The following is a 13,227-nucleotide window of genomic DNA, read 5'->3' as shown; positions in this document are numbered from 1 at the left end:
TGAAACATGTGATAGTTTCTGGCACAAAAGAAATGTTCATTAAGTTTGCCTTTTAGGAAGAAAAAAACCTGATAACCCAAAACAGAAGTTCTTATGTGAAAATCCTAGTCCCTTAAAGATTTCTGATTCACCACTTTAAAATCAATCAAAGACTCTAACTAGGTAGGAGTACTCACAAGCACCACATACTACAAAAAATAACATTAGGAGAATAAGATTTAAAGAGTCAAAATACTCAAGAGGCTCCACCCCCTGAAGGGAGCCCAGACAAATCATAGGGAGATAGTAAAAGTACAGGTATGCACAAGTACAGGTATGCACATCTAAGTCAGACCTGGCTACAGGAAAGAAGGAAACGATAATAGCTGAAGTAAAGTTTTGGCAAGTAAAATGAACAGCTAGCTCAGTCACAAGTATAAAGAAACTTGATGAGATTAGGGAACTCTTGGACCTGAAAACAGATCACTGTTACTCGTCAGTATGTTTTCATTCTTAGGATTTCATTTCAGTAAGCTGCAAAAACTTTTAAGTATCAACACTGGTATTAAATACGTGTTATTTTTACTATGAATTTTTATTTTTTATATCACAGTATATAAACAAGGCATCTAAGATTTGTTGAATGCCTGCTATTTCACAAAAACTCTGCAACCTAAGTGTTGTTATTCATATTTTCAGCTGGGGAACAGAGGAAAAGAGGGCATAGGTGACTAACTTGTTCCATCATGGTCATTCAAGTAGGTTACAATGAAACTAGAATTTTAACCAGCACAGCCTGCTAACCTAGAGTCAAGCAGATTATAAGCAGAGAGACAGGAGATACCTTGACATACACAGCTCCAAGTGTGTCTTCACTCTACAATAAAGCTATCCCCCTCGCGCCCCTGCCAACAAAGTCAAACTGGTAAGTGGTAACAAAAAAGCTCTGCTTGAACTACCACATATATGGCACATTTTTTAAAAGCAATGGGTCACTATTACTATATTTTACATTTTTATTGAGACTTAAATTAGCTCTTATACACTTTACAGTCAATGGTGTACGTTCTCAATAATATTCAATCTATTTTGGTAGGAATGGAGTTTGGAGGGTGGTTACAAGGAGTGCCAAACCCAGGCAGCCTGATACACGAAAAGGATCGCTGTGGGTGAAACCAGAGAGAACAAAGATGAGCAACTGAACACATATGAAGGCCTAGCAAAAATGAAGATCTAAAACACATTTCTCACATTCATCAGGTATTTTAAAGGACAATGCTTTCACAGGCATATGTATTAAATAACAGTCAACGTTCTCCCCTTCAACTGTCTATACTCTGTTTTAGTAAGTGATTTAAGTTTTTTTGCTATGATACTGATTTAGGTAGACAGACACAAACATACACACTCACTCACTCACTCACCCACCCCCCCCAGCCCCCCAATAATAAACTCCCATATGAGAAAGGTAAAAGACCTACAGTCCACAGAACAGAGGGAAACCACTGTAAATCTGGACCATAAATTCCTCATCTTCTTACTAATAAGATGTTCTGAAGCCACATGAAGTTGGTGACAGGCTTCCAGTAATAGTCCATAAGCATTATGAACTCCAATTTATTGGCAGGCACAAAGAGGATCTCTGGATATAGATAAAAAGGCACACATGTAGGTAACACTAAGACAGACACTCTGGGAACCGCTCTGTGGCTCTCATGAGTTAGTGGTAACACTGACTGGTCTCTCTCATCCAAGTGATTCTCAATTTTTTTACTGTCTCCAAACCACTAACCTATGTAACATACTCCCAAGAGATAACATCTTCACCATCAGCAGACATTTAATGACAACCACTGTGCCTGTGCCCCACCCTTTACCACTGTTCCTGCAATACCACCCCTGGTAACTACTGCCACAACACAGACTCCCACAGGCTTCTGAAATGGAAGGAAACTTGGAAATCATCTTTTATAAGCTCCTCATTCAGTACCTGAGGGAAGTGTGGCCCACAGTAATTTAAGTGACTTACTGGAGGAGACTAAAAGAGTAGCTATGGGGAGGAGGGAGTAGTCACTATGCACTAGTCACAGCGTTAAGCACTCATAAAGTGTAAACTCAGTGAATCCCCATAACATCCCTTGAGATGGGTTTACTTTATTTCCCATATCTTACGATAAGGAAATTAAGGCACAGAGAAGTTGGCCTTGGTGACAGAGTAACTAAGTGGTAGAGCTGGGAATTCAAACCCAGGTCTGTCTTGTGCTCTCGTGACTCTCTAACCAGAGCTCTTTCCACAAGATTAAGTACCTCAGACTTGTTTCATGGGCCAAATGCACTCTATTTATGCCCAACACACAGACAATTCTAACTTTTACCCTCTCCCAAATTTTAGTATCTATAGCTACATATTTTCATTTATTCAAGTCCTCACACAAGCTGAGGCAACCTCATGGTGTAAACCCCATCTCTGAAGTGAGGAAACAAGCTCACAAATTATTTGCCCTAATTCACACAGCTAATTCTGACAAGCTAATTTCAGAATCAAGCCATGCTCCTTCCCAGAATGATGTTACCACACGCTAATTCTCATGAAATTAGAGGACCAGCCAACTACTAGTAAAAACTGGACTGAACATGGAAAGTATGAACTCACCTGCACACCAAAAAGACTGACAATTTGAAGTTAATTCCAGTCAGAAAACAGAGTTGACACATCTAGCTTCCAGTGCATCACGCAGTAGATTTTGTACAGCGTATATGACACATCAGATTTACAGGTTTGATGTGATGAAACAAATGAAAACAACTACAATTTTCTTCATGTTCCTATCTTAATCACTGCAGTTACTAAAATATTTAGATACAAAAGGGCAACCATTTAACTAATATCTACTGAAAATCTACTGTGCTTCCTCTGTGTACCACTGTGATAATGGTACATGATAGGAATTTAGGTGGCACATGGGTAATTCATATTAATATTTTAGTATTCACAGATTTTAAAATGACATAGAAAAATATAACTAATGCAACAAACCACTGGTTTCAGACCTCCTTATTTCTCACAAGACTAAGAGGAAGAAATTAACATGTTGATTATACTTCTGGGGAGGGGTCAAATGAGGGCTTAATCTCTATCTGTAGTATTCTTCCATCTTAAAAAAATCTGAAGTAAGCTGACCTCAAAAAGAACATTAAGTAAATAATTGTACAGATGCTACAAGGATGTGGTAAAAAATCCCAAAGGTAGTATGTGAAACTGACATTTTAGAAATAATGTTCAAGCGTTTGATACTATGTTAGACAAAACAAAATTCCCTCCCTAAAGAAAGCCACAGAAGAAGGATCTAACAGTCACATGGACTTAAGGAGATTTTATTTATAATAATGCAGATCTCAGTTGTTGATTACTACTACTTTTTAAGTAACTTTTATTTTCTTAGTATTTCAAAATTGCTGAACACAAAGAGTTCGAAACTGCAGGGAGGGAAAAAAAGTAGACTCAATATAAGCATTATCAACACAATAACAACTACTATCTATTGAGTAAATAAATAATGTTAACACTGTTTATGAAGCAGTGTATTTCCGTGTATTATGTACTCACGCTATGAGGTACTGTTACTATTCCCTTTTATAGATGAGGAAACTAACTTAACAGGGACTGACTTAAAAAGTTCTCTTACGGACTTCCCTGGTGGCGCAGTGGTTATAACAGTCTGCCTGCCAATGCACGGGACATGGGTTCGAGCCCTGGTCCGGGAAGATCCCACATGTCACGGAGCAACTAAGCCCGTGCGCCACAACTACTGAGCCCCCATGCCACAACTACTGAAGCCCGCGCACCTAGAGCCTGTGCTCTGCAGCAAGAGAAGCCACTGCAATGAGAAGCCTGCGCACCACAACGAAGAGTAGCCCTGCTCACCACAACTAGAGAAAGCCTGCATGCAGCAATGAAGACCCAATGCAGCCAAAAATAAATTTAAAAAAAAAAAAAGAAAAAGTTCTCCTAAATAGTGTAATTCTGAGAGGATGGCAGAGGTGCTACAATTTTTCATCTCTCCAAAACCCCTTATGTCAAACGTAACTAGACAGCAAACCCAAAACCAATAAGCAAAAACATTTACAACAAAATTCCCTGACAAGGTTATCTCACAAACCCCAAAATGTACGTTAATGAGGAAAAACTTATGGTCACATGACCTGTACCATTATCAGAATCTGTACAAGAGAAAACAGAAGTCGTAGTGAACCGGAAGGGCCTACAAATAGGAGAACCACAAAATTGCCAGCAGGTGTTCACAAGAAATCATGGCAGGTCAATGTGAGAACAGTAGCTGAAACTGAGATAGGTTTTGCCCACTCACAGTAATAAGTGAAGAGAAAGGACCTCCAGTAAGGGCTGAAAGGGACAAAGTCTTGCTTCATGAGCACTTGAAAGTGACCCACCAGAGCTCCCATACAGAGGAGACCCCAAAGACAAAGAGACAACAGAGATGAAGGAAAGACAAGGTCCAAATAAAAGTATTGATAGAACAGAGCCTAGAAATTTCAGAAAGAACATTCCATATTCTAACACTTCACAAAAATAATGAGCAAACTCTGTGAAGTTAAGGACAGCTACTCTGAACCATGCCTCCTCCTCAAAGTGCAGAAAAACTATTTTCACATAAAAATGCAAAACAGAAAAATATCAAGGTCAAATCTAATATGAAATTGTTGTAAGAAAAAAGGAGAATAAGGAGCAAAATAACATCCCTCAAGACAGCAAAGGGAAGCTAGAAAGACTTGCTCGGAAACAGATCACAACCTTATACTATTTTCAAAATGAGCTAAACATACTGAGAAAAATGATACAAGTCAGAATTAGAGAAACTCAGAAAATGAAGCAATAGAATACAGCAAAGAATCAGAAAAGAATGACTTCAGGAAATAAAGACTAAACTAAAAAGCACACAAGAACAAATGATCACAACACACAATGCAGTAAGAATCCTTCAAAAGAGGAAATTTTGAAAAATCAAAATGGAATTAAATTTAAAATTTCACTTTAAAAGACACTGTTAAGAGAATAAAACGACAAGCCACACAGTGGTAGCAAGTATTTGTAAACCACATTAATAAAGAATTTGTATCCATAACATATAAAGAACTCTCAAAACCCAATAACAAATCAAACAACCCCATTTTAACATGGGCAAAAATGCGAAGAATCAATTTACTAAAGGAGATATACAAACAGCAAATAAATAGATGAAAAGATGCTCAACATCATTAGTCATTAGGCAAATACAAATTAAAACCACTATACAATAGGCACCTATTAGAATATCTAATGTGAGAAAGATCGACCGTACTGTGTTGGAAAGGATATGGAGAAACTGATCTCAACTCCCATGATACTGGTGGAAAAGCAAATTGGCACAATCACTCAAGAAAACAGTTCAGTAGTTTCTAAAGTTATACATGTACCATATGATCCAACCATTCCACTCCTGGATGGATTTTTACCCAAGAAAAAAAGAATGCATACAAAGACACATACACAAACATTCACAGTAGCTTTATTTAATAAAGAAAAAACTGGGGCTTCCAGGGTGGCACAGTGGTTAAGAATCCACCTGCCAATGCAGGGGACACAGGTTGGAGCCCTGGTCCGGGAAGATCCCACATGCTGCGGAGCAACTAAGCCCATCCGCCACAACTACTGAGCCTGCGCTCTAGAGCCCACGAGCCACAACTACTGAAGCCCGCACCTAGAGCCCATGCCCCACAGCAAGAGAAGCCGCTGTGATGAGAAGTCTGTGCACCTCAATGAAGTCACCCCCACTCGCCGCACTAGAGAATGCCCGTGCGCAGCAATGAAGACCCAATGCAGCCAAAAATAAATAAATAAAATAAATTTAAAAAAAAAAACTGGAAATAACCCAAATGCCCATCAACCAGTGAATGAAGCAAGAACTGTAGGATATCCATGTAATGAATACAACTCAGAAATAAAAAGGAATGAATTGTTGATTTCTGAACAACGTGGATCAATCTCAAATTATGCGGAGTAAAAAAAGGCAGACAAAGAATATACTGTATGATTCCATTTATATAAAATTCCAGAACATGCTAACTAATCTACAGTGACAAAAAGCAGATCTTTAGTTGCCTGAGGGGAGGAGAGCACACACAGGGAGGGGAGATTACAAAGGGAAGGAGGAAACTTCTGCGAGTAATGGATATATTCTCCATCTGGAGTGTGGTGTTAGTTTCATGAGTGTAGATGTCAAAATTTACCAAACTATATATTTTTAGTAAACTAAGCTTACTGTTTTCAATAATTGAAGTTTTTTAAAATAAGCATTATTAAGTAAAGCTATTTTCTAAAAACAGAAATGAGGAAAAAAATCCAGGAATTCTTACCTTAAGAAACTCATCCATCCTAAAACATCAAAGAGATCTGAACTGCTACATTTTAGATTTTCATTCTCGTATTTACAGTCTTAGAAGTTAGACAAAGCTCAGTTTAGCCATAAATGACAGAAACTGCAAATTTCAGTATCAAAAGTTAAGGCATGGGCTTCCCTGGTGGCGCAGTGGTGGAGAGTCTGCCTGCCAATGCAGGGGACATGGGTTCATGCCCGGGTCCGGGAAGATCCCACATGCCGCGGAGCGGCTGGGCCCGTGAGCCATGGCCGCTGAGCCTGCGCGTCCGGAGCCTGTGCTCCGCAAGGGGAGGCCACAACCGTGAGAGGCCCGCGTACCACAACATAAAAAAAAAAAGTTACGGCATGCCCATATTGACTTAAAAAAACAAAAAACCAACAAAGGCTAAATAAAGCTAAATGTAAAAACACCGGTTGTTTGAATCATAAATTAAAAAATATTTTCCAAACTCCATAAAGAATCTAACACCACCAATCACTTTAATACAAAAACTCTCAGTAAATGTACAAAGACCTAAAGATTTGGGGGGGTTGGAGGCGTGGACAGGGATGGGACAACTGATGACCTTTTTAAGTCCTCTCTCAGGACAAATAATTGTCCAGAAAAATCAGGTTGAATTTCCCTAGCCACTTAGTGATCCAGTCAAACAGGATATTAAAGAGCTTTCTTGTAGAAACTTTCAACTGTTTATACATTTACAGCCAAAGTATTTTTATCAAAACGGGACGGCAGGGGCTTCCCTGGTGGCGCAGTGGTTTAGAGTCTGCCTGCCGATGCAGGGGACGCGGGTTCGTGCCCCTGTCCGGGAAGATCCCACATGCCGCGGAGCGGCTGGGCCCGTGAGCCATGGCCGCTGAGCCTGCGCTCCGCGATGGGAGAGGCCACAGCAGTGAGAGGCCCGCGTACCGCACAAAAAAAAAAAAAAAAAAAAAAGGGACGGCAGTCTGTACACACCTGGTAAGAGGCGTTAAGTATTTAACTCCAAATAATCTTGTTTATCAAAACTATGAAGTAAAATGCTTTTCCTCTTGATACTGTAGAGAGGTATAAGTTCGGACCAACTAGCAATCAACACAAATACAAATTATTCTGCATCAAGTTTTTAAAATCAAGATGTTCTAAGAGACTATAATTCAGAGGCAAAAATTACCTTTCTTTCCTGCAGGGTTCCATGTTTTAAAAGCACTAAATAGAAATTTAAGATTGAACACATCACAGTCACATTCCTAAGGTGACTGGTAATTTTAATAAGCACCAGGGAGTTTCAGCTCGTCTGCAAGACCATTAAAGAGGGTTTTCTTTTTTCCCCTTTCTAAAATCAGGCCAGTTGTTAGAAGGCTACGCTGCAACCATAAGCAAATCTTGTGAGAAATGAACATTTGCTAATAAAGCCAAAGAAACTATACATCATTTGCTGAAGCTTACACTCTTTTATTAGGCCTCAAAAAGAATTTTAAAACTAGACATGAAGTAGAGGAGCCAAAAGAAAGCCCACTTTTTAAAACTACCCCCCAAAAAAACCTCTCCCCTTCCTGTTCACTGCCTCCTACACAAAGGCTACAAGGCACCAAATCTGCACTGCTCTCTACAAATAAAGTTAGCCTGAGTGTGAAAACAACTCCTGCCAAACAACTACACACACAACAATGAACTGAAATGTTCCTCTGAAAACTGCTAACTTCATAGTATAAGTTTCAGATTCACAGCATTTGCAAACAAGCCTAATAAAATGCTGAGCGTATGTTAACAAGTTAGCTATCCTAGAAAGTTTACAGGACAGTCAAGACTGTAGCATCTGGAATTTGTCAGATAATCACCCAGGGTCCTCAAGAGAATAAATATAAGTGACACTTCAAGCACCCACATATATAAATATGACAACAAAAGGTTGGATACAGGACAATAGGAGAAAATACCACCAATAAAAGAATCTGAAACAGAATCAAAGCCACAAAATTTGGGAAATAAGCCTGTTTGTTATGGCCAAAAACAGTCATAATGGAATATGCATTCTTCTTTTTCTCTGGCTCTTGTAGACTAACACATTCTAAATGCGCAAAAGCATAAAGAAAATTTTAACAAAGCTTTAAAATTCGTTACAGAGCACATATGAAGTAAATAAAGCATATACACTTAGTAAATGCTTTAAATTACCGGAGCTTGTGCAGTTCAGACAGATGGAGTATTCACTGCTTCTGAAATACACTTCTGTCCCTTTCCTGAGCAATTCTGAAGGATACACAGATCTATAACAACGATTACATGTTTTCAACTCACATTGTTTCTCCAGTCTTGGCTACATGACAAAGAAACTGATCCAGGACCGGACAAACTTCCTTTTTCCCCCTCTTCTCAAAATCTAGATAAGGGAAGAAAGAAAAGTTATTAGTATTTCTAAAAGTCCACCAACCATTTCCAATGCCTTCTAATAACAAACTTTCCTCTCAGTCCTTCCTCATATTAAGCAGCAATTTAAAAAAATTTTTTTAATTTAAAAAAGCCTCTCAACGAAATATCCACCTCTTACTCTCCAATTTCAAATGTCACTCTTCACAGATAACGAGAGCCCTCCTAAAGGGGGCACTCAACTTCGCCAGAAACCAGCCCTAACGCAGCGCTTCTCAAAGTGTGGTCCGGGGGAACACCAGGACCACATTCATCTCAGAGACCGGCTAAAATACAAAAACCCCAGATCCCGACCCCACAGACTGTTTATTTACGTGAAGTTCATAAATCTGCGTTTTAAGAAAACACCAGCTCCCTCTCGTAGCCGTCCCCCAATGATCCTAGCTATCAAAGCCTAATTCTCAGAACGCTGAAATCATGCTCTCCCAAGTTTGAGAACCACTGTTCTGAAGCCTGTTGCTTGGAAGGCGAGCAATTCAGAGCCGGGAAGGCGACCACCTGAGAATGAGGGCGCGTGGAAAGATGACTTCCGAAGCCCTGGAAAAGGCTCCCTGAGACACTTGAAAGTTGCTTTGCCGCCCCCTCCCCTCCCCCCAAACCTTTCACTTTTTTTCTCCCCGCCGTGGCCCGGCGTGCGGGGGCCTGATGGAGAACGAAGCCAGCCTGGGAAGGCGCTGCGGGCCCAAGACCCGTGCCCCGCGAGTGGGAGAGGGGCCGGGGCCCCCGCGAGAGCTTCCCGGCTCCCCTCCCCCAGCCCAGACGCCGGCGGCCGACACAAAGCCCAGAGCAGGGCGGGAGGGAGCTGCCCACGGGGCTCCCCGCCCCCGGGGAAGCGGGAGGGGGATGGGAGCCGGGGAAGCGCGCCCTCCCCCCCTAGCCCGGCCCGGCCCCGCGGAACCACTTGCCCCGAAGGGAGATAGGACCGCGGAGCGTGAGAAGGAAGGGAGAGGGGGCAGCTACCCCCACCTTTCAGCGCCTCCTGCAGCCTCTCGACGTCCATGGCTTCCCGGAGCCCCTCGCAGCCTCCGCCTCCTACCGCGGATCTCCCGGGGACTGGAAGGCCTCCCCCCACCCCCCCGACGCCCTCCCCCTCCCTTGCACACACTCCGGCACGCAGGCGACCGGGGGGGGCACCGAAGGGAGCCGGGGGAAGCGAGCAAGAGAGCCAGACCGAGAGAGCGAGCACCTCCCCGAGCCGCTACCACCAGCCCTCCAACATGGCGCCCGGCACGTCATCGCGCGCACGCTCCCCGCCGCCGTCCTCGCGCCCGCGGCGCGCCCAGACCCGGAACCCGAGAGCGCGTGCGCGGTGAGGCGTGTGGCCCCTGGCAGTCTCCCGCAGACCCGGCAGGGGCGGTAGCCCCGCCTCTCCCCCGGGATGGCCCTAGCTACCTGCGCCGACCTGAAGACGGAGTGGTCTAGGCAGGGGGGTGGGCTGTATGTGAGTCCCTGCCATTTGCTAGCTGTGTGACCTTGAGCAATTTACTGAGCCTCTCTGAGCCTCACTTTCCCCATCTGTACGGTGAAAGCACTAGTATGGACCACCCTATAAGGTGGCTGCGAAAATCAGGTGAGAGTGTGTGCACTTAGTGGTCCGAGTACGCATTTTAAAAGCACTCAGTATTACTAGTAATCGTAGCAAAAATACCTCCTTGCCTCAATCCAAAGCTCGTCGATGACCCACCCTTGAAGAGAAGCAAGGCACACAGCAAAGGGATGAAAAGCTTAGGCAATGGAACCAGCTGGATTTAAAGCCCAACTCAACTGTTTACTCCCTGTCTGACGTACTTAAACTCCGGTAGCCTCAGTTACCTCATCCGAAAAATGGAAGTTTGTAAAACAGCCCTGAGACTGGAGTGAAACGGCGATGATGAAGCACTGAGCGCACAGGGTGCCTGGAACTTAAGCACTCAGTTAATGTGGCTGCTGTTTTTATTATCATTATGATTTTGATTACATTACATAAGCACCCAGGAAGTTACAGAGGGCAGAGACCTCAGAAGTACTCTCCCGCCCTGACATTTTACAAATGGGATAGCTGAGGCACGGAGAGCTAGTCTGGCAGCAGAACCCAGAACATCTGGCAACTAGCTAGTGTGTGGACATTTTTATTATCCTCTCATGTCTGTGAGCTTTTCAAGAAAAAGATACTGCACTGTTCCACCTTCTCTTCTCAAAGCCTAACACAAATCTGCGAAAGGAAGGAAGGGAGAGAGGGAGGAAGGGAGGACAGAAAGCTATTTCTTGACTGGTGTTAGAAGGTGCAAATTTGGACACAGCCATCACAAGTGTTGACCCTCTTAAAAGATAGTGGCTCTGACCCTGAACCTGGGTGGCAGATGTAGGCAAACCACCCCCCCCCCCGCAAAAAAATACTTTTCTGGATTTTGCCATCAGAGAACCAGTCCCTAGTATCTTGAGACCCTTTCACCGTTCTAAGCATCCAGCTCAGTTACAAATAGCCTTGCAGGGGATGTATTAGGGTGGCATCATCACAGTGGGCCAACACTTTCAATGCCCTGGATTTAGTTTATTATGGTCCCTTCCAGTCTGAAGGAGCCTACCCTCTACACAGCAAAGCTTAGCCGCCACTCTCTCTGCCACCCAGTACTCTGTTTAAGCAGGTGTCTTCCTGTATGGCCTGTGGAGGACAATACAGTTGCCACTAGCCACGTATGGGTATTTAAATTTAAAATTAAATAAAATTTAAAATTCAGTTCCTGAGTTTGTCAATGAAATTCAGTTCCTCAGTCACACTAGCCGCATTACATGTGTTCAATAGGCCCATGGGGCTACTGACTTTTGCACTGAGAGAAGATTCCATGAGCGCCAAAAGTTCTTCCGGAACTTTCTGTTAGAGACCGTACCATGCTAATTTCTTCCACCTTGCTCTGTCCCTTTTCATCAGCTGTTCTCCTCACTTGGAGATGCCTCAACGTCCAAAAACTGGATAAGGTCCATGGAAGGAGACAAAGTACACACAGCAGTGTCAGCCGAAGGGAATCAGGGAAAGTTTCCGTAGAGGAAGTAGAAGCGTTTAAGCTTGAGAGCTGAATTCTGAGAGGAAGGAAGCCAAGTGAAGTGGAGAGGAGACGCTTTCAAAGAGAAAAACCAGGTGCACGGGCGCTGAAATGAGACAGAAGAGCCCGGTAGGTCCAGTCTGGCTTAAGCTGAGAGTGCAAGGGCAGGAGAAGCAAGGGATGAGGCTGAAGAAATATTTTCTTTGGTTCATTTCTTCCTTCTTCCTTGGAATTCTTCTCTAGCCAGCATGCTTCCCAATGTCTGCGATTGCTAGAGCCTCCTATTGGTACTAACTCCCTTAGAGCAAAACAGAGTAAAATGTGACTTCCAGCCTCCACGAATGACCTTGAATATCCTAGCCTTCTGGGGTTCATGCCCCAGTGTAGTCTTCTCCCAGGTGAATCAGGGAGAGCGGGTCCATGTGAACAATAGCGTGGCGGAAGGGATGGTACTTGACTTCTGAGGCTAGGTCATAAAAGGTGCTGAGGCTTCTGCTCTGGGCACTTGGATTGCTCTTTCTAGAGGAAGCCAGCTGCCATGTCACAAGAACATCAGAGCAGCCCTGTGGAAACGCCCAAATGGAAAGGATTGATGGCTTTAACGTGGGTCCTCCAGCCCCAGGAAATCCTTCCGATGACTGTAGCCCCAGCTGGCATTCTGGACTGCAACCTTATAAGGGATCCCAAGTCAGAACCACCCATATAAGCTGCACCTCAAGTCCTGACCCACAGAAACTATGAAAGATGACAAATGTTTATAATTGTTCTCAGCTTCTAAATTCTGAGGTAATTTGTTACACAGCACTAGATAAACAATGCACAAAGGAGAATATTAATAGTAACAGCTAATATTAAGTATTCTCTATGTGTCTAGCATTCTTCTAAGCACTGTATAAAAGTATTTAATTTAATCCTTGCAAAAATCCTATAAGTGATATATTTTTTTAAATATTTATTTATTTTTGGCTACATTGGATCTTCCTTGCTGCACGCAGGCTTTCTCCTTTCTCTAGTTGCGGCGAGAGCGGGGGCTACTCTTCGTTGCGGAGCACGGGCTTCTCAGGGCGGTGGCTTCTCTTCTTGCGGAGCACGGGCTCTAGGCGTGTGGGCTTCAGTAGTTGTGGCACCAGGGCTCAAACCCATGTCCCCTGCATTGGCAGGCGGATTCTTAACCACTGCGCCACCAGGGAAGTCCCCCTACACGTGATATTATTATCGCCACTTAACATAAGAGCAAACTAAGGTATAAAGAAGTGAACTAACTTGTCCAAGGTCACACAACTACACAGGCAAGGGACTGACCCATGATTCAAAGCCAGACTGGTTTCAGAGGCCCAGACTCTTTCTTGTCCTCAAGAAGTTTGCAAATGACCAGGAGAGAAAAAAC

General features: G+C 43.2%; 1 protein-coding gene across 2 annotated transcripts in view; it reads right to left on the bottom strand.

Annotated features, from left to right (window-relative positions):
- The window catches only part of PPP4R2 (protein phosphatase 4 regulatory subunit 2), a 53,990-nt gene extending 43,956 nt beyond the window's left edge, over positions 1 to 10,034 (bottom strand). Inside the window, exons 1-2 of one of the 2 annotated variants that reach the window (XM_089919553.1) lie at positions 9,787 to 10,034; positions 8,692 to 8,773 (exon numbers count right to left, since the gene is read on the bottom strand). In XM_089919553.1, the coding sequence (XP_089775679.1) occupies positions 8,692 to 8,773; positions 9,787 to 9,820 (116 nt within the window). In that variant the 5' untranslated portion in view covers positions 9,821 to 10,034. The remainder of the gene's footprint in view (positions 1 to 8,691; positions 8,774 to 9,786) is intronic. The other variant, XM_022572545.2, reaches the window with a different exon arrangement.
- Positions 10,035 to 13,227: the final 3,193 nt, after the last annotated feature.

The sequence above is a fragment of the Delphinapterus leucas genome, chromosome 10 (genome assembly GCF_059928025.1).
Source record: "Delphinapterus leucas isolate spDelLeu-1000000601 "Yukka" chromosome 10, BTC_Dleu_Yukka2, whole genome shotgun sequence".
NCBI lineage: Eukaryota > Metazoa > Chordata > Mammalia > Artiodactyla > Monodontidae > Delphinapterus > Delphinapterus leucas.
Note: the sequence above shows the minus strand (reverse complement) of the source record. Positions and strands in the feature narration are given on the sequence as shown.